Raw genomic sequence first — 27,865 nt, forward strand, 5'->3', positions numbered from 1 at the left:
CTGGGAGTCTCTCTCTCAACTGCAGTGTAGACATAGACTTTAAGGCCCCATCTACACAGAGCAAACATCAAGCACAGTCTTTTACCTTAGTCCTAATATGCCTTGGCTCCATCAACAGTGGTTAGTCAAACCAAGTTATGAACATTTGCCAATAGCCACATTCAGTCTCTACTTTATGCATGATTGGCTTGGTATGAAGCAAGACAGTTTGCTGTGTTCATTGGGGATTAGAGCAGTGTAGTAGCAGCTTCTCTAGTCATCTTCTACGTCCCTTCACAGACCATCTCTATGCATCCCATTTTCTTTAGTTTGTGGGCAGGAATTAGGAGTCTTTTAAATAAATTTTAGTCTCATGTTTGTCATCTGTAGCACAAATTGGCTGCCTAAGAACCTGAAGATGTCGAAACTAGAGAACATTGCTGCAGGGTAAGTCCTGAGGAAACTCTTTATTCCTAGATTACCAAGCTTGTAAATTCCTTGCAGCTTTATTTTCTCTGCAAAGTGCTGGGCAAATCTGAGGCACTGTGTACGTAGGGCTGATACTCTATGGATGTATGCATTATTTGACTATCCAAGTGACTGAAACAGAAAACATCCAGTATTCTGCCAACCCCACTTTGCTGAAATGCACTATGTTAGGATCCGAAATCTGTATCTGTCGCCTGTCTTGTCAAAAGTCCTGAGCACCCAGCAGCAGCCATTCTAAATAAAATAATTTATTTTATTTATTTATTTATTTTAATGGAGATATCCCATCTCCTAGAACTGGAAGGGACCTTGAAAGGTCATCGAGTCCAGCCCCCTGCCTTCACTAGCAGGACCAAGTACTGATTTTGCCCCAGATCCCTAAGTGGCCTCCTCAAGGATTGAACTCACAACCTTGGGTTTAGCAGGCCAATGCTCAAACCACTGAGCTATCCCTCCCCCCATGTCCTAAAGAGGACATTTATTTGGGTGTCTGATATGTATGGACTTAAGCACCTAACTTTTAAGCACAGTGTTTTTAAAGTCATGGCGTGGGAACTTATCTGTAGGTAGTCTTGCTGAGATCTGCTTGAACATGCCTTAAAGTAAAATCAAAAGGGTGGGGGAAGCCCTAGGAAAGATGAACTATGAAGAAGTAATCTCTCTTCATACTGCTACATTTGTTTGAACCTAGATAACTTACATATATCAGATTATTATTATTATTATTATTATTATTTTATTTTAAGCATGTCAGGAAGATAGGTGGCTTTGGAAGCTGCTTTTCTTTACTTTTTTTTTTTTTTTTTTTTTAAACTGATCTTTCATATAACAAGACTAAGAGAAATTATAAAATTAAACTAAGTACTTAATATTGAACGACCTCATCCATGGCCTTGATAGATGGGTCTATGTGAAATTTGGTGCGTGTGTGTGTGTTTGTTTATTTTTATATATATATATATATATATATATATATATATATATATTACTGAATCAGAATAGACTAGTTTTGCCTCTGAGTGAATTCAGTTTCACCCTTTGCATGAGTAGAAGTAATTGGCCCCTCTGAATACATTTCTAGAATGAACCCTGCCTAAAAGTTGTCTTTAAAAAGAAAAAAAATCACTCAAAATAAATATTTAGTGTTTGATATGGATTCATGAAAGATATGACTAGTTTATGCCCTGTAGCAGAATAAGCAAAACTTAACAATGGATTTAGACTCTCCTAGACATGGTTTCTCAACCTCTGGATCAGGACCCAAAATTGGGTCACAGAATGTTTCAAAGGGTTGTGTGGCAGTTCCTAGTGCCGCTTTAGCTGTCATGATGATGGGAGCCCCATGAGCTAGGTCACAATTCCACTCTCACAAATTTGGTCCAGTCATGGGGGTAAGGCCAAACCTCAGTGGCGCTGCAACCCCAGAAGTTGCAGTGGCTGGAGTGGGGAGCCAAGCCCAGCCAGCCCCACAGCACAGGAGCGCAACTGTGAGGTAAGTGCCAGGCAGGACCCACCCCCTCACCCCGGGGGGGTCAGGAGTTGACCGAAACCACTCCAGGGTTTCCACCTCGAGACTATTTACTGGGTTGCAACAGGCCATAAACATTTACTAATGGGTCCTGAGCCCCAGAAGGTTGAGAACCACTGTCTTAGGCTTTTATTGCCAAAAATAAGACACTTTTGTAATAAATGCCTTACTTTGGCACCCTCTGCTGGCAAATCCATTGAGACAGCTACTGGAATGCAAAGGTGAAATGGAGACATTATTAGAAAAAGATGCTTAAGTAGCAACTGTAATTTTGGAGGAATTCCTACAAGTAGAGGTATGTGTGGGCTGGTACTTCTAAAAGTAGGCACTATTTAGAGACTGTACTTTTCGGGCGGAGGGGTGGGGAGATAAATTGAGAACCCTCAACTAATTTGTAGTTATGCTGAAATGGGGACTGAGGCAGTTAGACCAGGATTTTGACTAACACTCTTTCATTTTCCTCTTACAACAAAGTGAGATATTACTTACTTTTAAGCTTATGGCTCAGATTCATTTCTAGAAAATTCAGGTATACATCAAACTTCAAAAGGGGTGTGGGTATGTAATAATTAGGAAGATGCCCAAATGTGACTGTCTGATGGAAGGTTAACTGAATTTCCATATTTTTGTTAATATAAAATACATTTGCAAAGATTAATATTGCAACTTTTTTTAAAGATATTTTTATTTAAACTGCAACATATGAGCCTGTCCAATAACCACATGCCTATTTGATGCACACAATCTTTTGGTAATGTTCTGCTGAGTATGGAGTATTTGTAAAGGACCAGTGGCAGATTCTCAGCTGGTGTAAATTGTCCTAGATCTATTGATTTCAATATTGCTGGGACAACTTATACTAGCTGAGGAGCCCTCTGTGTTCACCTCCGTCATTGTTCATCAGTAAGGATAAGATTTATGTCACGGATTCCACTTCCACCCTGGGGTGGTGGGGCTGGAGCTCATGGGGTGCAGAGTTCTCAGCCGCTGCATGTGCTGGACTCCTCATTTCAGCAGGGCTCTGGCTTCAGTCCTCCCCTGTCAGCCCCCTCCTCCCCCCATTATTTTTAGTAAAAGTCACAGAGAGGCCATGGGCTTCTGTGAATTTTTATTTATCGCCCGCGAGCTGTCTGTGACTTTTACTAAAAATAACCGTGACAAAGTCTTAATCTTATTCATCAGCATAGGAATCTATGCAGTACTGGACTACACAAGGCTGCATACTAGAGCTTCAACCATCAGTTTCTCACTATACGTTCATTTTGAAAATATCAAAAAGGTATTACTGCAAACAGAACAAAAGACCTCTATAATTTTATGATGTCAAAATCATTCTTCTTTTTCCCACCCCATTTCATTAGCAAAATAATCATAAAAATCTGAGAGGTATTATCTTCTGTATTTAGAATGATTAAACTCTTTCTTATTTGAACTGGGGAAGTGCAGGATAGAATTATTTTCTGGAATAAGAAACTGTGCGAAGTGTCATCCAAGAGGTGTTTTTTAGCAGAAAGCAACAGAGGGTCCTGTGGCACCTTTAAGACTAACCGAAGTATTGGGAGACATCTGAAGAAGTGAGGTTCTTACCCACGAAAGCTTATGCTCCCAATACTTCGGTTAGTCTTAAAGGTGCCACAGGACCCTCTGTTGCTTTTTACAGATTCAGACTAACACGGCTACCCCTCTGATACTTTTTTAGCAGAGTTACTCTTGAAAACAGTAGTTTTTGAAATGTCAATGCTCACTCAATCACAGTTCTGCCAAACTACAAAATGAAATTTTGCAAGAAGGAATTCGTAGTTTTAACAGTGATTAGCCCTTATACAAACCGTTACAAGAATATTAGTTTTTAAAAATATATTTTAAAATGGCAATGACTAAGGTAACCTATATACACGTTACATAAAACAAATCGCTACATTTTAAAAAAAGATTGTAAAGTCAAGCACTGAAAAGTTAGGAAATGCCAGAATTGAGATTGTTTTTGCAACCTTAATTAAGTCGCTGTGTTTGTATGCATCATGATACAATGGTTACTTGGCATGGAAAATTTCAGCCCAAAAGGTTAAAGTTGGCAAAGTTTTATGCAACTGAAAACAGGGTCTCATAACGAGAAGTATATCTTAATTATATGTGGCACTACCAGCTTTGCCTATAATTCCCTTCTCCTTTGGGTTCATACATTCAGATAACATAACATCAGCAACTTTACACATTTTACAAATAGCCTTAACTCTGATCCACAAGAACTATTCTTACATATATTCTCTCTCTCTCTCTCTCTCTCTCTCTCTCTCTCATATTAGATTTTTATGGGAAATGACATGACTGCCTGTTTTTCCTTACCTTAGAATCTGAGCATGCTGTTTGTCACAGGGATCTGTAAAGGGTGTAATTATGTGCTTTTATTACACAGGCAGAATTTTAGTGAATTTAAATTAATAGAGTGGAGTTCTCTGTCATTGGTAGATGGGCAAGAGCAATCCTGTCCAGTAGACATGAGATTACTTCTTGTGATAACCAGATGCTCTATCACTTACTTGTCTCATCTTTCCCTCTTGGTACATGCGAAGCTGCCAGATTCTCTGAAGTAGTTGTTACAGAAACCTCATCTGTCAGATTTAAATTTGACATTTAAAACTTTTTGAGCATACTCTGCTTTAAAGGCTGAATACTGTGCTTAAGGCTGCCAAAGGAGGTCATGGAGTTTCCTTTGCTAGAAATATTCAAGGCAATAAAAAGGCATTCCCACATATTTCCAGTTAGGTGTTAAGCTTCCCCTTCCCCTCTGCCAGACAATATTTAGTCCTGAATCTTTGCAAAGAATATGTGAGTATAGAGTACTGTAAGAAGCATATGGTGTATTTTGTGGTTTTTTTATGAGATTTTGACCTCTTCTCTAATTTTACATGAATGTTAAGCAAAATACCATACTTTGTTATACCATAGCATATAATAATTCTGAATCTTGGACTGACAGGGTTTATGTAAAACAAAAAGAAATAATGGTAAATTCCATTCGACTCACCTAAACCAATATCCTCCTCTTCCTTTATATGTGTGGCACCTAGTTCTTCTAAAAGATTGCTTACAGACTTGTCTTTGAATTTGTCAGGGAGCACTATAAATGTATAATGCACACTGAATTAATGAAAAGCATAGATGTCACTACATAAGGTGCTGGCATTCTCTTCTACTTAAAGGATTTGTAGGCCTTTATGTTGTCCAATTAGTGTTTCAGAATATCTCTCCAGTGGTTTTTTAGATATGAATTGGCTTACTAAATTAAGGATTTTATGTAAAATAGGAACTTTTATTTACCTGTGTCAGAAACTTTCTCTATATGTGTGACCTGTAGATCTTCTGACATATTACTAACAGAGTCCTCTTCACCTGTGTCTCCAGGTATTCCTGGGTAAACAATATATTGAATTAGGGCAACACATTTTGAAATAATTCTGTAGTTATGGAAGTTTTACTTTACCTTTTTACAGGTTATTTAATTTGTTAAAAATCAAAATGAAAAAGGGCCTAAAACAGGCTTGTAGGTACCCTTGACAAATACTTAAAACAACAACAACAACAAAATCCTGTGAATTACAGATCCAGCAATTTCACTCAATATTGCTAGCCAACAATGACCAAAGAGAAAATACACACAGATCCTACCACCATTCTACTCACAAACGTCACAATTCTTCCTCTTTTACAAAGCTTGGAAGACTAGACAAGTATTGCAATTTGTCCTAAAGGTCGACAGATTTAGACTGTTTTGGACCAAAGGAGGAAGTGAGTTCAAAAGTTGAGAGGGGTGGCATTGTTAACTAGATCAGTGGCTCTCAACCTTTCCAGACTACTGTACCCCTTTCAGGAGTCTGATTTGCCTTGTGTACCCCAGAGATTCACCTCAATTAAAAACCACTTGCTTAGAAAATCAGACATAAATTGTCACAGCACACTATTACTGAAAAATTGCTTACTTTCTCATTTTTGCCATATAATAAAATCAATTGGAATATAAATATTGTACTTACATTTCAATGTATGGTGTATATAGATCAGTATAAACAAGTTGTCATCTGTATGGAAAATTTTAGTTTGTACTACCTTTTATGTAGCCTGTTGTAAAACTAGGCAGATATCTAAATGAGTTCATATACCCCCTGGAATACCTCTATGTAATCCCAGGGGTATGTGTACCTCTGGTTGAGAACCTCTGAACTAGATCATGGACCAGTCTTCGTCTTTCAGGGTATGTCTACACTTCAATTAAAAACCCATTGATGGCCGATGCCAGCTGACTTGAGCTTGGGCTGCAGGGCTGTTTAACTTCAGTTTAAACGTTCCCCAGGCCCTAGCCTGAGTCTGAATATCTACACTGTAATTAAACAGCCCCACAAGCCTGAGTCAGCTGGCATGGGTTAGCCATGGGTATTTAATTGCAGTGTAGACATACCCACACTCTTCGCCTGCTTGCTTCCTTCACATGTGATATTTGCCTTCTGTGTTCCTTCTTTCAAGTCATCTTGTCATTTGGTGCAAGAACAGACTCCTCTGCTTGTGTGTGTGTATAGAACTCCTAACTTCTCTACCACTTTTCAAATATCCTTTTGAAAACATTCTTTTCTCCCTTGCCTTTATGCATCTTAGTTTCTGAATCCCTTTATATAACAGGAGATAATTAGCTATCTTACTATGTATGGTAACTTTTCATACTAATGTTTTATAAGTAGACAAAGTGCCATGCTTCTGTTCAGCATTTATTTATTTTTTAAATGTTTAAATGCTGTGTATTTTTTTTTTTTTTTAAATGTCACATCAGTGCTGGGAAACTAATAATTGTAAATAATGTTTTTATAGCAAAGTTCTTACCTAAGGAGTCTTTTTCTGTTTTAGCTTCTATCCATTCTGTAGGCCTTTCACCTTCTTCATTATCTGATTTGCTTGATTGCTCTCCAGTGTTGTGTCCCAGAATGGCATCCAGGTCATTAAAAAATTTCATACTTTTACTTGTATTTCCTGAGGCTTGGGCATTTTTTACGCTTTTGTATTCATGTTTTAAGTTTTTATACTTTGTTCTGCACTGCTTCCAGTCCCTTTCAATTCCGAATTTTTGAAGCCTAGCAGCAACCTGTTCAAATATTCTTTTATTTCTCACTGTCACTTCAAGTTGTTGCTGGATGTTTTTGTCTGACCATATATGTATTAGAGCTCTGACTTCATTGACAGTCCAGTGTTTTCCTCCTTCGTTTGCTACCGTTGGAATAAAAGGTGGATTTTTGGACGTCTCTAATATTGATGTTGGGTTACCTACATCAGGTGGGGTGGGGGAGAGACACAGGTATGAGTTACCTGCATGAGGTGGGGTGGGGTAGGGTAGAGAGAATGAGAGTGAAGGAAAATATTTTATTTTTTTTTCTTCACTTTTTTTACTTCACAACATTGGAGAAAATATAGATATAAAATCAAGGTATCAAACAAAGCTGTTAATGATAAAACTGTATCTTCTGTCTTGTAAAGACAGTAATATAATTAAACCAAAATGCACTAACTCGAGAGAAGGATTTTTTTTTTTTTTTTATTTTTTTTTTTTTTTGCTGCTCTCCACCTCCAAAAAAAATTAACTTTCAGAGGTGACATATTTGCTGTTACCACTACTTTATGGTGTAGTGCTTTACATTTTCATCATGATCTGAAAGGGCCGTAAAAACACTAATAAACTAGGCCCCATTCTCGCTAACATTTATACATCTGCTTAGCTTTATGCACACATATAATTCCTTTGGGTTTGCACAGGTGCACAAAGTTAAGTGTATGTAAGGATTAGTAGAATCAGAGGCTTAATCCTTGCAAAACAACCCTGTTGGGGGAAACTGAGGCACGCATTATTTGCCTAAAATCACAAGAACTCAATGGAAGAGGTAGGACTAGAAGCCAATTGTTATAACTTGAAGCTTTGCATTTTCTCAATACAGTACAATGTAAAAGACTGACCAAATCAGAGAACTTACTGTGTATATTAGTAAAAATATTTTTATTTTATAAGTGGTTTAGATAATTTATTTCCTTTTCATTTGAAATTTTTCAAATTGTACTTTTTGCTAGCAACCACTAGTTTTAAATTTTTGGAGAAATTGGGGGAAGAACGCCACAATTTCCTAGTGTGCTGAAACATGTTCTCTTAAATATTTTTTAAAATTGTTTTATTTTAGACAGTAGTAGTAAATTCAATTAGGACTTCAGTTTTCTGATCAAATCAGTTTACAAAACTACTTTATTTTGAACTCCTTTAAAACAATGAAATAGGATTAGGGCTGTCTAATAAATGTTTTTGTAGATTTAGAAAATTCATTATTTTCCTTTTTTGTTTTCTTAGTGATTTCCCAGAGAAGTGCAAGCATGGAAGTGCCGGATAATTGGCATAAATTTTGCAATCAGTGTGCTGATGTGAGTTTTTTTGGCCTTCACAACCATCCCTTTCCAAATGGCAAACCATGCTGTGGTGGTTAGATACTTCAGTCATTAAGTTCTGTATGGTGGCAAAAATGACCTTTGCTAGCACAGTCTGATTCAGTGAAGCATACTTACGTGAATAAACCTATTTGGTGATCAACTTGGTCTAGAGGGAATAATCATTGTGCATGAGTCTCTATAAGCCATTCTACTCATAAGGAAGCTTTACTAATAGATAGCATTTCCCCCCTTTTTTATTTTAATTATTAAGTCCCAAGTCAGAGTCTAGGAACCTCTGCAACTGCTGGCCCATTGATACACTACAGGTGGGGAGGCTACTCCCAGGTGACTTACCAACTAGTCTTTCTACATTTGCCTTAAAGGAGCATAGGATTGTTTCTTCTGCAGTTGAGTTGAGCACTACAGGAATAATCACACTGGATCACAGTGAACACCAAAGAAGCTTGAATTGGTTGCAGCTCAGAATTATTGGGGTTGCCTTGGCAGCTGATCTGCTTTCTCTTTGTATTTTTAGATATTTTTAAGTGGCTATCATTTTGCTATCTAAGAGCCAATCATTGAGGCTAGAGAGAGAAAGGAAGAAAAGGGCCCAAGGTGCAGAATGGGGAAGGTCCTCCATTAACTCTTCACATTCCACAATTCACGACTAAGGAGCATGTCATAGTTTGGTAGGGGTGAGGATTGTTTAGCTTTTGCATCTGGCCAACATTTCTATGGGTAAATCAGACTGCATATGAGCTAAACTTCAAGATTTGCATGACTTGAAATTGTTCTGGATTGGGTCTCGGTGGTTAGATGGATTGAACATTACTCCAGAATTTTTCATTTAAAAAATGTTGAAATGGGATGCTTTGACAAGTCTGAAACCTTTTTCAAAACTTTTCAAATAAATTTTTTTTTTTGGTCAAAACTGACCCTTTCTCACAAGAAGTTATGGTTTTGAAAAATTAGCGTGTTTTTTTTTTAATGGAAAAAGTTTCAAAAATTCCCAACCAGCTCTAAAAATAATCTTGTCAATGGGATGGTTTTGGTAGCACAGTAATTCACAAAGCATACACTGTGATTTGGGCCTAAGCCTTATGCACTGATAAATGAAAAAGACTAAATACCTCACAGTTTTCATAGCTAAAGCTTTGCCTAAACTTTCTCACAATAGTACCCTTCCACTCTACTGTATGCAGGAATTTAAAAACAAATCCAGAGAATGAAGAGTGAAGTCATTGTTTTTCCTTTTGGGAGGTGCCCAGGTTCTGCAATGATGGGCACCAATAAAAGATAGGGCTTATACCTACTCTGCTATTGCATGGAGGTGCAAATAGTAGCAATATGCCCTCCTGAGGGTAATGCTAGGTTTACAATGGTGTCATTGCGCCAGGCCCACACTCAGAAGGGCCCGACTATGGTTGCCAGGCAGGAGCATTGGAAGCTCCCTAGAAGTGGGTGGGTGGGGGGCACCAGTGCCTGGACCAAGGCCCGCCCTCTGCTCTGCCCTTCCCTTTGTGGTTCTACCCCCACTCAGCCTCTTCCCTGGAGGCCCTGCCTGGCATTTGCTCCCCTCTCTCTCTCTCTCTCTCTCTCTCTCTCTCTCTCTCCCTCCTCTACCCCCCCCCCCCCCCAATCGCTCACCATTCAGGCAGGAAAACAGTTAAGGTGCCATGAACATCTCTTCCCCCCCCCGTTCCGGCACTCCTGTTGCCAGGAGTCCGGTTTTCTCCCAGAAAGTCCGGTCAAAAAGTGGACCTCGCAGTTGACCGGACACTAAAAGTCCAGTTACAGAAGCAACCACAATCAGCCTGCCCACTAGAAGGGTGAGAAGAGTAGCTGCTGCTTCCTGGAGGAGCTGTAGCTCAGCTGGAGAGAGGACCAGCTCCCAGGGACCTGGCCCTGGCAGAGTGAAGTAGGTACCAGCTTTGTGCTGCCCCGGGGTGGGTTCCTGTATGCCTCCTCCCCCACCCACACCATGCTGTGCTTGCCTCTGGCCCCTGCCTCGCTCCAGGGACCACCTTCTACTCCTGCCCTGCCCAGCTGTGCCTGGCCCCTGCCTTACTCTGTGGACTGACCCCCCCACCCCCGTCTCTTACAATTTTCCCCATGGGGTTCCACAAATATGTTTGGCACCAGGCCCACAAAAGGTTAATCTGGCCCTGCCTGAGGGTCACGATGCCCATGAGGGAATTCTGCCCTGAGAAGGATGACTGTATTCTACTGGGGAGTCCTCTTTAGTTTCCAGCAAGGGCTTCATAGGAACCTCACAGAGCGAGGGTGCAACAGTGATGTGCATCTCCCAACCACTGTCTCCCTTGCCTGTGCCACCCAGCTTTTGATGCTGTGTTTGCTGTCTGCCAGCCCCTGCTGAAGGGGAAGTCTCAGATGTGTTGTATCATTGCAATTCCCCTCTGGCAAGATGTGTGCTAGCTTCTGCCAATGCAGCCCCTGGAGTGAATCTTGGCCTAGGTTTTTAAAAAAGAATTAGATTTTCTTCCAGGACTCAGTGTTAAGCTCTGTGCCTCAGTTTTCCCATCTGTACAATAGGGCGAATGGCACAGAAGTGCTAAAGAATAATATTCATTTAGATCCTCTATCCCCTTAATTATTGAGCTGAGTGTGAATTGTAAGCAAAGCTATATATATCAGGAGTGAAATTCTCACCACCTTTTGTGCCATGTAAAAGGGCTCTAAAGTCCCAGATCCAGTTGGAGGACAACTCCCTTGATGCAACTCAGGTAATAAACCTTCACATCTCTTTAATAAAATTTCTATTCATCTAGCTTTCAGTTGGAAAAAGTTTCCTACTTAATGAGTGTAGACATGCCTCACATTCCAGTCAAAAGCTCATAGTCTGTGTGTGTGGGGGAAATGTATATTTGGGTTTTCAGATCTCAGTCCTGCCAGTCAACTAACTGGTCCTGAGGACTTCTTGATGGGGAAGCAAATGTTTTACATTGCTTGTGTCTCTGTTGAACATGAGTATCCTTAGTAAAGGCATTGTTGCAGCTAAACAGTTCCCAGCTGAGTTGTTGGGTCATCGGTGGGCCTGTGGATTTGCTTGCCAACCCCCTGCATGAAATTGGAATCCAGATGCTGTGGATGCTATTGGGGTCTTGAGTTGTTCATCTGGTAGTCTACAGCCTAGGTCACCGGATTCTATTTTGTTAAATCACTGCAGATCTCCTCTGCGCTCAGCCCGTTTACTCATAGATTTGCCAATTTGTGCAGAAATTGCATGACGGCGGAAATTCCACAGATGACACATGCCTCACATGCTATCATATGACAGGTCCTCAATTAGTATGTAATAAAATACTCTTAAAATAAACTGAGTTAATCTGATTAGCTGTTGCAGGGAATGGTTTTTGAGGGTGAAAGCTGATCATGCAGTCAACAAATTGGTCATGCAGTGGTCATCTGCCACCTATAGTGGTTAACATCCAGTTGTTCATGAGGCTGCTGAAATTTAAAACTAGAAGGTGTAAAGAGAGCAATCCTGTGTCTGATGTAAAGTTACATTAATCAGAAACTGACTGCTGATGTACTGACGCTAATGGAAGCGGTTCCTAGCAAGACACCATTATTTTACTCCTTTTAGTTTTTCTAAGATGCAATGAGAAATACATCTAATAGCAGTGTTTTGCTTTTCTCCCCGCACCATCATACTGTACCTAGTTCAATTGGTCTGACATGTGAAATAAAAAGTAATGGATCCTCTGGGACATCCTCATCCTCTTCTAATGCAACTGATATTTCACCTGAAGGGGGTAGGGAAAGAATTTTCTTATAAACAGATATGGAATAAATCTATCTAGACGATATTGCAATGTGTAAACTGCAGTCAATTCACAGTGGCAAATTCATTCGCTTACAAGCATAGAAATGTAGGCAGGAAGTAACTAATCATAATGGGATAGATGTGTTTCTGAACTTTTTAATATATTCATTTTACTGCATTAGAAACAAATTTTAAAATACATGTAAAGAAGAGCGATGATTTACCTTTTGGCTCATATGTGCCTTTTTGCTTCTGTTTGGGTGGGCTAGCCTATTTTTCAGAATATACATACTACTAGCCCAGGGGTGGGCAAACTTTTTGGCCCGAGGGCCACATCTGGGTATGGAAATTGTATGGCAGGCCATGAATGCTCATGGAAATTTGGGGGTTGGGGTGCAGGAGGAGGTGAGGGCTCTGGCTGGGGGTGCGGGCCCTGGGGTGGGGCCGGTGTTGGGGGTGCAGGAGGGTGCTCTGGGCTGGGACTGAGGGGTTCGGAGGGCGGGAGGAGGAATCAGGGCTAGGGCAGGGGGTTGGGGCGTGGGAAGCGGTCTGGTGCACAGGCCCCAGGCGGCGCATACCTCAAGCAGCTCCCAGAAGCAGCAGCATGTTCCCCCTCCGGCTCCTATGCAGACACGTGGCCAGGCAGCTCTGCGCGCTGCCCCGTCCGCAGGTGCCACCCCTGTAGCTCCCATTGGATGTGGTTCCCGGCCAATGGAAGCTGCAGAGGGGGCAGCGTGCTGAGCCCCCTGGCTGCCCCTATGCGTAGGAGCCGGGGGGGAGGGCACAAGCCCCGGACCTCGCTCCCTGGCGGGAGCGCCGGAGCAGGACAAGCCCTGGGCTGGATTAAAACATCTGGAGGGCTGGATGCGGCCCCCCGGGCTGTAGTTTGCCCACCTCTGTACTAGCCTGTCATTTCAATTAAAAAACAGAAGCAAAAACCCCAAATATGCACAATTTCCAGATTGATCCATATTATCCAAAGCAAGTTTATACAACAATAAAACAGCTAGAATTATTGCAAGAATAGCTTTTAAGTGTGATAAGGGAAAAACAGAATTAATAAGGTTGGACCAGAACAAACATTTACTTGATTGAACGCTAACCTTTGGTATGGTGTCCCTCCATGAGTTCTGAGCAAACACCAGACAGGTGTATAAGGCATGCATGCTTAAGTGAAGTTCTGAATCTGAAGAATAATTTTGATTAGCCAGGGAGAGGAGATGGATTTGTGTGACCTACCTAGTTGGAATGGAAATCCTCCATTTCAGCATTTCCAAACATCTTATAAACATGGTATGTTTTATTTTTAGTGTTGAATAACATTTACAATACATTTTTTGTTACTGCTGAACAATTTGAGTTAGGGATATCTGTGGGACAGGTAGTGTATTGTTGCACTGCATGTCTAGTCTGTATACATACATGTATTATTTACACAGTGCTGTTGGCATATCTGATATTAACCTGATATTAGACAAAATTAAAAATGGGATTTAGACTCTGAAGATTGAACCCTAAGTCCCATGACTTGCAATAAGACTTAGGCAGCTAAGCCCAGATTTTTAAAGATGTTCAGACTCTGCGTGGCCCAAAGGGGTGAAGTCCAGCACAAAATGAGGGCTGGCCGTGGTGGAGAGATACTTCATCCCTCTCTGACCTTGTGGAAGATACTCAAATTAAAATAGCTACAGGATGTATTAACTGTTTTTTGCATTTCTTCTCCTCTCCTTCCCATTCAGAGCATTGGGGGACACTGGGTGGGAGAACAGGGCTTCCTATGGATGCAGAGTGTTCTGTTTTTGTTTTTGTTTGTTTGTTTTTCCCTGCAAGAGTGTTACTTTCAGGTCTGCCCCAAAGACCCTTCTTAACATAAAATCATAGAAGTGTAGGACTGGAAGGGACCTCAATAGGTCATCTTTTAAAAAAAGGGAAGGAGGAGAACCCGGGGAACTACAGACGGGTCAGCCTCACCTCCGTCCCTGGAAAAATCATGGAACAGGTCCTCAAGGAAATCATTTTGAAGCACTTGGAGAGGAAGGTGATCAGGAACATTCAACATGGATTCACCAAGGGCAAGTCATGCCTGACCAACCTGATTGCCTTCTATGATGAGATAACTGGCTCTGTGGATATGGGGAAAGCAGTGGATGTGATATATCTTGACTTTAGCAAAACTTTTGATACGGTCTCCCACAGTATTCTTGCCAGCAAGTTAAAAAAAGTATGGATTGGATGAATGGATTATAAAGTGGATACAAAGCTGGTTAGATTGTAGGGCTCAACGGGTAGTGATTAATGGCTTGATGTCTAGTTGGCAGCCAGTATCAAGCAGTGTGCCCCAGGGGTTGGTCCTGGGGCTGGTTTTGTTTAACATCTTTATTAATAATCTGGATGATGGGATGGATTGCATCCTCAGCAAGGTCGCAGATGACACTAAGATGGGTGGAGAGGTAGATATGCTGGAGGGTAGGGATAGGGTCTAGAGTGACCTAGACAAATTGGAGGATTGGGCCAAAAGAAATCTGAGGTTCAACAAGGAAAAGTGCAGAGTCCTGCACTTAGGATGGAAGAATCCCGTGCACCACTACAGGCTGGGGACCGACTGGCTAAACAGCAGTTCTGCAGAAAAGGACCTGGGGATTACAGTGGATGAGAAGTTGGATATGAGTCAGCAGTGTGCCCTTTGTTGCCAAGAAGGCTAACAGCATATTGGGCTGCATTAGTAGGAGCAATGCCAGCAAATCGAGGGAAGTGATTATTCCCCTCTATTTGGCACTGGTGAGGCCATATCTGGAGTATTGCATCCAGTTTTGGGCTCCCCACTACAGAAAGGATGTGGACAAATTGGAGAGAGTCCAGCGGAGGACAACGAAAATGATCAGGGGGCTGGAGCACATGACTTACAAGGAGAGGCTGAGGGAACTGGGCTTGTTTAGTCTGCAGAAGAGAAGAAAAGAGTGAGGGGGGATTTGATAACAGCCTTCAACTACCTGAAGGGGGGTTCCAAAGAGGATAGAGCTCGGCTGTTCTCAGTGGTGGCAGATGACAGAACAAGGATCAATGGTCTCAAGTTGCAGTGGGGGAGGTTTCGGTTGGATATTAGGAAACACTATTTCAATAGGAGGGTGGTGAAGCACTGGAATGGGTTACCTAGGGAGGTGGTGTAATCTCCACCCTTAGAGGTTTTTAAGGTTAGGCTTGACAAAGCCCTGGTTGGGATGATTTCGTTGGTGTTGGTGCTGCTTTGAGCAGGGGGTTGGACTAGATGACCTCCTGTGGTCTCTTCCAACCCTAATTTGTACCAGTGCTTAACTACCCTGACAGGTAGGAGGATTTCCTAATGTCCAACCTAAACTTCCCTTGCTGCAATTTTAAGCCCATTGCTTCTTGTCCTATCCTCGGAGGTTAAGGAGAGATTCCCCCCCCCCCCCCGCCTCCTCGTAACATCCTGTTAGGTACAGTAGAACCTCCAATTTATGAACAACTCTGGATTGGAGGTGGTTCGTAACTCTGAAAAAAATGTTATGGTTGTTCTTTCCAAAGTTTACAACTGAACATTGACTTAATACAGCTTTGAAAATTTATATGCAGAAGAAAAATGCTGCTTTTAACCATCTTCATTTAAACAAAACAAGCACAGAAACAGTTTTCTTGCCTTGTCAAATCTTTTTTTAAACTTTCCCTTTATTTTTATTAGTAGTTCACGTTTAACACAGAACTGTACTGTATTTGCTTTTTGTGTGTATCTGCTGCTGCCTGATTGTGTACTTCTGATTCCAAAGGAGGTGTGTGGTTGATCACTCAGTTTGTAACTCTGGTGTTCGTAACTGAGGTTTACTGTACTTGAAAACTGTTCTGTCCTCCCGCGGTCATCTTTTCTCCAGACTAAACTAACACAATTTTTTCAATCTTTCCTCCTAGGTTACGTTTTCTAGACCCTTAATCACTTTTGTTGCTCTCCTTTGGACTTTTTCTAGTTTGTCACCATCTTTCCTGAAATGTGGTGCCCAGAACTGGACACAATACTCCAGTTGAGGCCTTAGTAGCTTGGAGTAGAGTAGAAGAATTCTTCTTGTGTTTTGCTTACAGCACTCCTGCTGATACATCCCAGAATATTTGATTTTTTTGCAACAGTGTTACACTGTTGACTCATATTTAGCTTGTGATACACTACACCCCACAGCTCCCTTTCCGCAGTACTCCTTCCTAGGCAGTCATTTCCCATTTTATATATGTGCAATTGATTGTTCCTTCTTAAGTGGAGTACTTTTGCATTTGTCCTTATTGAACTTCTTATTTACTTCTGGACAAATTGGAGAAATGGTCTGATCATTTTGAATTTTAATCCTACTCTCCAAAACATCAGCAGAAGAGCAGAAAATCTCGTATGAAATCTTTTCTTTTATTAGAAATAATGAAATGGCTAAGACATACATTTTTAAAGGATTCTGTGTCAGAAAATAGATTTAAAAATTCAGTTTAAAAAATTCTTATTGAGAGTTATCACTTTAATGAGAATTTCCCCACTGACTTTAATAGAGTAGGATTGGGCCCATAATGCATTATCGTGTGACTTTCCTGATTTGTGTATTTGAATGCACAATTCTTGCATACTATTCTTACAACCACCGTTTGTCCCTTGTTACCTATGTACTAGTTGTAGGTTACATTTATGTTTTAATGTGTGTGTTTTGGCTGAGTTATGGTTGTGTGAAGTTTTGCATTTCAACTCCGAACTATTCATATTACATTATTGCCACTGACTATTTAATTTTTGTGTTTTATAAAGAAGAATTAAAACCAAATGCACAAACGCTTCCCTTATTTCCTTTTCTGCATAGACATTTGAATGTACCACTATTACATCATACTTTTGAAATCAGATTTTTCACATGCCCCAAAATGCAGTACGTTCCACCAAGGATACAATTTTTTAAATTAATACCCTGGATTGGGGTTCATTAGAAAGGCTGGCTAATTGTTGGGTCCTTTCTGAAGTTTTCTTAAAGATATTCAGGATAAGAGATGTGAAACATTAATTGAAAATGCCCCATAGTGATTTAAGGTTCAGAGGAAGCAAAGTTAAAATGAACCGTTTGGGCAAACCAATTTAAAACATGCAGGATAAACTAGAGTTCAGGGGTGAATCCTCAGCTGGTGTAAATGGTCATAGCTCCACTGAAGTCAAAAGAGCTATAGCAATTTATACCAGCTCAAGAGCTGCCCCCTGAACTTCTGTGCATTATTTAAAATACAATCTAAAAATGGAAGGTAACAGTAATGTACAATGCACAATACATGTTAATATTAATTATTTTAACTAAATAGCTTCAAATGGCTGACGTGTTATAGAACTACATTCATGTTAATTTTAAAAATTTCTTTAAGATTAAAAACTAATAATTTGATTCTTTTCTTAAAACATGGAAAAATCACACTTTCCTAATGGTAAGAGCTGTCCACTTGCATTGTAGAGGGAGTTGTACAAAGGAGAGTTAGGCATCCAACTCCCCTTTGTGCCTTTTGAAAATCTCCCCTGTACTTCATTGATTTTTGTTTTGTAAAAATGATTCACAATTGTAACTTAATCCAAACCTCTTCACATTGTGGGAGCAAATTGGGTTCTGATTTGAATCTCTGATCTGTGTTCTCCCTCCCCCACCCCCATGATTCTGGTACTGCTGTAGATAATAATGAATACCAGGGGGGCCTTTTTCTTGTTGCCAGTTGGGATGTGATTGAAATCTTGTAACAGCATCGCAGGGGCTTCTGGTACTGTGAGATCACCAACTGCAGCCCTGATCTAGCCTCAAACCTGAACCCTCACCTAATTCTAATTGTGATCAAAACCGTGTCTCCTCAGCCTCTCTCTAATTGTCTTGTCTCTTCCACCTCTCCCTGTGATATGGTAAATCCCAGTGTAATGCTAATGACGCTCACATGCACACTGAGGGGCTTTAACAGAACCTGATGTGCAACTGGTTTGGTAAATACCACCATTTCTTCATATTTTAAAATGTCTTTTTAATTATTTCTGTCTTGCTTCAGGATGGTCTCTGTTTATATCACTTTAAACATAAATGTTACATGACTAATAAATACACTAACAGCTTCTTTCAAAAATGTTAAATGTGTTTATCAAATACTCAGTGCACAAATGTAATATAATTTTGTAAGCCATGCATTTCCATTTCATTGTATTAACATACTTCACAATTAATAATATTCCATTTAAGGGAGTAAATCTTCTTAAAATAGTAATACAAATATTCTAGAATTAAACATCTTTGACTTCAGACCTGACAATAATTATTTATTTAAAAAAACCCAAAAAATTTATAATTGGGAAATTTGTAATATAGTATATTCTAGAATAATTAATTTTTTTCTGAACTAAAGCTCTAAAAACCTGTTGCAAAGTATTACAAATATATTCCAAAGAAATTTTTTTAGATGAATAGTAGGACCCAGTTGCACAAGGTACAGAGCCTCTGCGGGACTGGACCTTTCCAGCAGTTAGTGTAATTTGTTAAGGTTATGCTGTATTTACAGACTTCAACACTGGTGGTGCTAACCTTTTTTTTTTTTTTTTTCCCCCCATCTGCAAGGGATGTATCAAGTCAGTTGCTGTTCTAACTCTGTTACTAGGGCCATATAATGTGGCTTTTAATCTTAACAGATTTATTGTTTTTTGTGCAAAGACAAGAAATAGAAGAGAAATTAATTTTTACCTTCAGTGTTCTCTGTGGTAGTGCTTATGTTCAGCTGTCTCTCAGTTGCAGAGCACCTGCTGTTTTCGTCATCTGTTAATTGTGTGACTGGTTCATATTGCAATATAGCATCCAGATCATGAAAAAACTTCATGGTTTTAGTGGCATCTCCAGAGTTGTGGGCATATTTAACTGTTCTGAATTCATACTTCAGATTTTTATACTTTGCACGGCACTGTTTCCAGTCTCTGCAAACTCCTAACTCCTGTAGTCTTTTAGCAATGTAGATAAATATTCCTTTATTCCTTAGTGTTCCATGAAGTTGTTTTCTTATGTTTTTTTCTGACCAGACGCTTAGCAAGGCTTTAACCTCCTCTTCAGTCCAATGCTTTCCTGCTCCACTCTCCATGTTGAAAGTGACCTGGAAATGATTCACTATTTCTAGCCAAGGTTTTGTTTCCTAGGAAACCAGACGGCTGGTTGTCAGTAAGCTCCACAGAGATGAAAGGATCTAGTTTTACTGGCTCAAGCTGCCTGAGGGGAGTAACTTGAGAAACTGCCAAATAAGCAGGCTCTATATTAGAAGCAGACCAATAAAACAGCTCAGACACAAATGAAGTGTAATCTAGTACCTAGTATTCCACAAGATAAAAAATAAACTCAGGGTGTCTACTTGCTTTAACCCTTCTTATTCATATGTTTTAAATATGATTACTATTTTTAATGAATGTTTTAAAAAAGAAAGTAAATGTGTTTTTTTTTTTTTTTTTTTTTTAAGATTTTCTCTTGTGTTGTAGTTTAAGAATTAATTAATTATACATTGTAGCAGGGTTTTTTTGCAGCCAGTTTTACATTTTGGAACCTAAAAGATGTTGGTAAGAGTTCTCATTAAGTTACAAATTATGATTGTATTTGATATTGTATTAGCATTAAAAATACACATTGGAATCATCCACGTTTTAAATTGTGTCTGTATTTTATAAAACTCCTATTTTATTCTAGGATTGCTCATGAGTACAACTGATTTAAACAAAAAAGCTGAAAACTAAGGGCAGGTCTGCACTATATCAGCGCAGCTGTATTGCGTCTGATGAGGATGCACTATGCTGACAGAAGAGTGCTCTCCCATTGACATAATTACTCCACTTTGGTGAGAAGCGGAAGCTATGTTGATGGGGGTACAGAGCTCCTGCCAAGCTCTGCACATCCTTTTTCAGAGGGTTCACTACCTATTAGGGTGTGTGTGTGTGTGTGTTGGGGAGGCAGGGGTTGCTACAGGGGGAAAGGGGGGGGTGTTTTTTTGGGGGGGGGGGTGATGAGGGTTGGATTCAGAGTTTGAATCAGTGAAAATCAGAGGCATTACACCGAATGTTAACAGCATCTATCTGTCTTTATTTGATTTTGCTATGAGATTTGGATGGCCATGATCAACACAGAAATGGCCTAAATCTTTAAAAACTCTGTTTAAAGTCGATGAATGTACTACACCCACTTTTAAGTTTTCCTGCCAATTTTTGTGTCTACAGATGCATTTTTTCTAAGCAAAGTAAACTGGTGAAGGTGGGAAAGAAATTTTTCTGTAACTATTGTTATAATAAATTTTGGTATTCCAAGAAACAATAGCAAAGAGAATTTTTTTGGGGACAAAAGTGGTCTTTTTAGGGATGTCAACGATTTTTAAAAAATCACAATAAATCATGAGGTTAAAACAAACAATACAAAATGTAGTGCTTGATTTTATATTATTTCAAATATTTGTACTGTAAAAAAATGAAAGAAATACCGGTAGTACTTTTCAATACATCTCATACAAGTACTGTAGTGCAATCTCTTTATTGTAAAAGTGCAACTTACAGTTGTCAATTTTTTAACATAACTATACTCAAAAACAAAACAATGTGAAACTTTAGAGTCTACAAGTCAAAGCATGAAGGGGCGAACAAATGTTTAACGTATCTAGCACATAAATACCTTGGAACGACGGCTACCAGAGTGCCATGCAAATGCCTGTTCTCACTTTCAGGTGATATTGTAAATAAGAAGCGGGCAGCATTATCTCCTATAAATGTAAACAAACTTGTTTTGTCTTACCGATTTGGCTGAACAAGAAGTAGGACTGAGTGGACTTGTATGAGGTGAATTGAAAAATGCTGTTTCTTTTATCTTTATTACAGTTCAGATATTTGTAACCAAAAATAATATAAAGTGAGCACTGTACACTTTGTATTCTGTTTTAATTGAAATCAATATATTTGAAAATGTATAAAAACATCCAAAAATACTTATAAGAAATTTAAATTGGTATTCTATTATTGTTTAACAGTGCGATTAAAACTGCAATTATTCATGACTGTTTGGTTTTTAATCTAATTAATTTGTTTTGCATTAATTGCATGCATTAACTGCAATTAATTGATAGCCCTAGTTTTTTTTTTTAAGTTGAATGCCCTTTAGCACTTCACTTTACACACAGGTGGTATTAATGACTTATAAAATAACTTTGAGACTTGGACATAATCAATGGTAGAAAATTATAGTTATTGTTGGGATCAAGCATATTGAACATTTGCACCTGATTCTCCTGTTTTTTATAAGGTCTTTTCTATATATGGAATTATTCATGAATAGTTACTGCACTATTCATGAATGCATGCCCTGCCTTAATCAGAATTAACTTTTTCAAGTAGACAAGCTGTTACAGTAGTATAACCTCGAGAATGATTCCAATGATGCCAATTGAGTTATACTAGTTTAATGTAAGAGCAGAATCACATCCTATTATACAAGACCTATAGCAGTTTTATATGTAAGTAATCTAACAGATTTTCCCTTTCATCTGCATTAAGCTACTTCATTTAGTATATATGTTACAGTTTGTTTGTTTGTTTTTTCTTGGCTACAGTTTGTAGGTGCATTCTACAGACATTTTTATTTTGGGGTATTCGATCTTTGAGCAATTAAAGGATTCATTGGGAATTTACCAGTAGCCCAAAGACCACATATGCATCGATTATGGTTAAGGCTACAATTTAGTCATAGGTATTTTTAATAAAAGTCATGGACAGGTCACCGGCAATAAACAAAAATTCACAGCCTGTGACCTGTCCATGACTTGTACTGTGAATACCCCTGACTAAATCTTAGCTCGGGGGCTGCTGCTCTGGGAGCCCCTCCCCCGGGGCCAGCTGCCTGCACCGGCCACCTTAGCAGCAGCCAGTGCAGCTAGCCCTGGGGCAGTTCCAGCAGTGGCCGGTGTGGCTGGCTGCAGGGCCACTCCAGCAGCGGCTGGTGTGGCTGGCCCTTGGGCTGCCTGAGCAGCTGGCCCCGGGGCCAGCCGCTTGGGTGGCCCTGGGGTCAGCCACAGTGGCTGCTGCAGAGGTCACAGAGGTTGTGGAAAGTCACGGAATTCGTGATTTCAGTGACCTCCATGACAGACACGGAGCCTTAATTATGGTCCTAGTATGTAACACTCAATCTTGTCCAAGCAGACTTTAGATGAAGGTAGAGGAGCTGAGGTGCTGCAGCCTGCTTCTCTTTATATTTAAAACAAAAGAAAAAAAAGATGCTGTGGGCTGCATTGTAGAACTTTGTGGACTGGGCAGCACTTTGCCCACTGACACGTTGCTTCCATCTGTGTTGTCTTGCGGTTAACGGCCATTTCCAGACAATGAGCAAGACTGTGACTGCCTTGGAGAGCAGGAAAGAGGCCAGAAGAGCCCCTATAGCTTGAGCTGATACGAAGCTTCACTATTTGAGTTCTGCCTTCAGCATGAGACTGATTTTATGTAAAAATAATTTGTCTTTCTCAGTTCCACTGAAAGCCTACTTGCGAAAAGAAGTTAAGGTATCCACTTCTGCATTTGAGTGCTCAAAAAAGTGCTTGGATATAGGAATCCAAATACCTGTTGTAGGTGGTGATTTTGGGCTCTCATTTTTGTGCCTGAGCTTAAAAAATTGACCCACCGTCTGAGGCAAAACGTGTAATTGGGTTGAACATAAGTTTGCCTTTTCTGAGCTGTAGATGCTCATCGGATACTGCCCCCATTAAGTGGCATTTCAGTTTAAGGAGCTGGTAGTATTTTATGTCCACCTTGAAATTAGACTATAGAAAGTTAGCAGTAAGGACCCAATCCAGTGCCCATTGAAATTAATGGAAATACTTTAATTGATTTCAGTGGGCTTTGTATTGAGCCTTAAATATTTTATAATCAAGTGCAACATGAACATACAAAAACCATATTTTGATAAGTCTGTAAAAATAGAGCACTTAAGACATTTTTAATACAAATTGTTATGTTTTATGCTTTACAAGTTAATATTTTGTTTGAATGTTGTGTTCTGTGAATCCTTCAGTATTTATGCTAATTTTGTCCACAGGGGCCAAGAAAGTGGTGGAATTGTGACAAGTGATGGAGACTCAGCCCAAACATTTAAAGTGCACAAGGTAAAATTTTAACGACTTTTTACTATTTTGTTGTCATTTTTTAAGAAGTAAAAATCTAGTCTTTACATAAAAATTCAGTCTTTAAAATAGAGAGAAATAAGGAGTACTCAAAGGAAAAGTCGGGAAAAAATAACACACTTCCACCTGGGGTACACAAGGAGAGTCTCTGCTTGTTCCAGGAAATAGGAATAATAAGCAAGAGACATGACAAATTCTTGTTATTTCCTAAGAGTACCAGGTTTGGTTCCTTAACTTACTGCTATATAGACCAATTTTAAACTTGTTTAAAAAAAAAAAATCAACAACAAAACTCAGACCAGGTTATCCTTCAAGTCCACTTCAAGCTTTCGAAGAAACAAGGTGGGTGAGGCAATATCTTGTCTCTTTCACCAACAGAAGTTGGTCCAATAAAAGATATTACATCACCCACCTTGTTCTCTAATATCCTGTGACCAACACAGCTCCAACAACACTGCAATTAATTTTTCACTCCAGTAAAAAGCAGTCTGTTCAGCTGTCAGAACCAGAGCCCTTTTGTGCTAATGTGTTCGCTCTGGTGAGTTGAAAGGGTTTGATGCTGGCAGTTCTAGGTACTGATGTGTGAAACCAGCAGCGTTCTAGTGGAATGGAGGGAAAAGAGTGAGACAAAAAAGAACATACTCTGTGAAATTAGCTACAGATTAATGCCTGGAAGCAGATGCACCTATGACTGACTCAGGTTTCAGTAAGTGTCATGGCAGATGCTTTGAAGTGTTGAACGCTGCACACAAAAATTAATAGATCCAGAGACTGGAAGGAAATCTGAAAAATCCTCTATCCATTTCCAACCTGATAGAAACCCGGAGGGTGCCAACAGGCCTAAAATGGCCAAAGCCCAAAAAGGTCTTAGGCCAAAGCACTTAAAGTGCTCTAGAGAATTTACTTCCTATATTTCCACTGAGCTGACGTCAGGAAGTGAAATACAAGATAACCAACTACCCTCCTGCAAGGAACGTAGGGATTGGAGCTGTGTCAGTTAAAAAGGTATCTTCTGCCCAGAGGTCTTTCACTGACCTCAGTGCTAGAAGGGTCCGAGTCAAGGAGGTGGGAGCGTGCCCAGCAGGACAGAGCTCTCACACTAACGTGTCCTTAAAGCAGAGCATGAGAGTTTCCTACTTTTCTCACACTGGAGAAACAAAATCCAGGAGTGAGGATCCTGCACTGATGCAGACTCTCAGCTGATAAACTGGCTCAGTCTTTGCTTAATCCAATAACAGATGAGGGGGAGGTATCTCATAGCCTTTTGTTTTTAATGCTGCTTTTCTTCCTATCCTTTAGCACTTTTAATTCATATTCTTGCTTAGGACCCTGTTCTTGTTTTGAGCTTCCACTTCTTTTTAGGTTATGCGAGATTTCCACTTCTACCGTTAGCACTTCCTTTAGCAGACACTATAATACTTTATATTGATTCCATAAGAGTTGTGGAGAATGACATTTGAGCATATCCATATTAAGAATTAAATATGATGACTGCATCATCTCAGAAAGCTTTAATATTACAGCAGTTGCATAGTATGATTTCTCTTATCCTTGGGATATGTCTTGGCTGCAGTATTTAAATTCTACAGTCACTATTATTTAAAAACGAAAACTTGAAGGGCACAAACCAGTGAATATGGTCTTGTCCTTGAAGTTGTTCTGGTTTAAAAATTGATTTAATTAAACTGGTGCAAATTCCTGTAGGACATACTTTTATTAGTTTAAAATTGATTACTTCTGCTTAGCTTGCACTTATGAATTTACTGACCTGACCCCCAGACCATTTTAAATTAAGAGTCTATGCAGGGTTCTGCACTGATGTAACTAAATTGGTCTAAAGCCACACTGTTCGGTCTGGTCTACAATTAAATTAGGTCAACCGAGCTACAGTGTTCAGGGCTGTGAAAAATTTTGTGCCCTGATCATCATAGTTAGGTCAACCTAACCCCCAGTGTAAACGTAGCCAGGGTGATGGTGAGGGGGAGTAACTCCATCGACTGAAAAATCCCTTTCATTGATGAAGGAAACATCTACGCTCTGGGGCTACAGCAGTGCCATAGGTGTGGTGCTGTAGCAGCTGTAATGTCGACATGGCCTTAGTTAAACCAGTGTAGCTTGGTGTGTAGGCCAGAGCTTGCTCTTTTTGCCTTGCCTTGTATTTATCTGTTGCTACAGTAGCATTTTACTTTTTACGTTGAAATTCTGTTTGTGCTAACATCTCTTCTCCTTCCTCTAATTATCAGATTCAAACATAATTTCTGAGCCTCCAAGGCATTCAAAGCTTTTTAATGAATTAATCTTCACAACACTCCAGGGAAGTAAATATCATCCCCATTTTAGAGAGAGAGAGATTTAGACATATATTTAGACTTTCTGAAGGTCACAAAAAGTCTGTCAGAGTTCAGAATAGAAATTGGAGTACCTGATTTCCCAGTCCTGTACCTTAATTACTTAGGCTTGGTCTACACTTACCCCCCAATTCGAACTAAGGTACGCAACTTCAGCTACGTGAATAACGTAGCTGAAGTTCGAAGTACCTTAGTTCGAACTTACCTCGGTCCACACGCGGCAGGCAGGCTCCCCCGTCGACGCCGCGGTTCCCCCGTCGACGCCGCGGTACTCCTCTCGTCTAGCTGGAGTACCGCAGTCGACGGCGATCACTTCCTGGTTCAACTTATCGCGTCCAGACAAGACGCGATAAGTCGAACCCAGAACTTCGATTCCCAGCCGCCGAACTAGCGGCTGGGTGTAGACATACCCTTAGACCCTACATGCTTTTAAATTCCTCTCACAATGCTTGTTGCCAACAGGAGCACTGCCTTGGCTATTGACTATGCTAGGATCTCCTGGGGCCTATCTATAAAAGTTCTGATTCATTTCTGCCTTAAGTCAACTTGGATACCTGAAGACTTTTCAACAGAGTTTTCTGGTTCTTTTAGGTTAAGAATACGAATCACAGCAGTGGCCAGAATTACAAATAATGGGGACTTTTAAACACTTACCTGAAGCTGGTATAAAAACAGATTCATTATGGTGCTGGTGATTAAATGTATTATCCCATTTTTCAGTAAGAAAAACACAGAATATATTGTATTGAAATATTTTTGTTTTATAGTGTTCTCTAAATAGCATTAAAGAATAAATGTAGTTGAGCTTTTAAACTTCAAAATAACATTAAAAGAACAAAGCCAGTTGAGCTTTTAAAATTACATTTGAATATAAATACATACAGTATTCCCAAATTTTCTTCTGCTAGTGGTTTTTCAAAGGATATTTTCTTATTGAATGGTAACTGGGGACAGTCTATCTGAAAACAAAATATGCTCCAAACAAAATCCCCCCTTATGTTGTGTATTATCCTGATGTAACCAGTTGCCCGCATGACCACTTCTTGTGGTGTTCCCCTGTCCTGTGATCTGCCTGTCTGTCTTGTCTCTCTAGAGGTAAGCTTTTTTTTTTTTTTCTTCTTCTTTTCTTCTCTTGTTGCTGTTGGATTTTGCTTGCAAAATGCTGGCATAATGAGTGTGTTGCTGGAAACAATAATACATATTTTTTTGTTTTGTTTTGTTTTTTGTTCTGCAAGGGAATGGGTCTTATTAATCATGTGTTCAGTGAAGACAATCTGAAGAAGCTGTATGTTTCAAATCTCGGAATTGGCCACACTAGGTACTCCACGTCGGGAATCTCTGAATTAGAGAACTGCCAACCTTTCGTTGTAGAAACTCTTCACGGGAAGATTGCTGTGGCACACAATGGTGAATTAATAAATGCTAAACAACTCAGAAGAAAGGTAGGAATCAGTCCTGGTTTTTCCAGTATCCTTTATTAATGAGTAGGAGGTAGAAATGGGCAAAAAATTGGTCACATCTCATAGCTGACACACCATCCCTTAGGTCATTGAAAACTAAAGAGAATGGTGAGGAACTCCAATCCAAACTAATGGGCAATGCACTGAGCAGGGCCGGCTCCAGCATTTCTGCCGCCCCAAGCCCAAAAAAAAGAAAAGAAAAAAAGCCGCGATCGGCGGCGGCAATTGGGGGGGAAAAAAAAGAAAAAAAGCCGCGATCGGCGGCGGCAATTGGGGGGGAAAAAGAAAAGAAAAAAAGCCGCGATCGGCGGCGGCAATTGGGGGGGAAAAAAAAGAAAAAAAGCCGTGATCGGCGGCGGCAATTGGGGGGGAAAAAGAAAAGAAAAAAAGCCACGATCGGCGGTGGCAGTTCAGCGGCAGGTCCTTCGCTCCTAGAGGGAGTGAGGGACCTGCCGCCCCCGAATTGCCGCAGGTGCCGCCCCTCTCCCTTGGCCGCCCCAAGCACCTGCTTGTTAAGCTGGTGCCTGGAGCCGGCCCTGGCACTGAGAAACAAAGTTCTTAATTTGTAACTCCCATGGCAGGGGGGATAATCTACTTTTCTTTTATGTTCTGTGTTAATGTTGATCCAATAGGAAAACTAATCCAGATA

The 27,865-nt window shown here is 40.0% G+C and overlaps 1 protein-coding gene across 2 annotated transcripts in view; it reads left to right on the plus strand.

Annotated features, from left to right (window-relative positions):
• The window catches only part of PPAT (phosphoribosyl pyrophosphate amidotransferase), a 61,988-nt gene that overhangs the window by 22,805 nt on the left and 11,318 nt on the right, over positions 1 to 27,865 (plus strand). For both annotated transcript variants that reach the window (XM_065404629.1, XM_065404630.1), the window contains exons 2-3: positions 23,324 to 23,390; positions 26,992 to 27,198. In XM_065404629.1, the coding sequence (XP_065260701.1) occupies positions 23,324 to 23,390; positions 26,992 to 27,198 (274 nt within the window). The remainder of the gene's footprint in view (positions 1 to 23,323; positions 23,391 to 26,991; positions 27,199 to 27,865) is intronic.

Source organism: Emys orbicularis, chromosome 5 (genome assembly GCF_028017835.1).
Source record: "Emys orbicularis isolate rEmyOrb1 chromosome 5, rEmyOrb1.hap1, whole genome shotgun sequence".
NCBI lineage: Eukaryota > Metazoa > Chordata > Testudines > Emydidae > Emys > Emys orbicularis.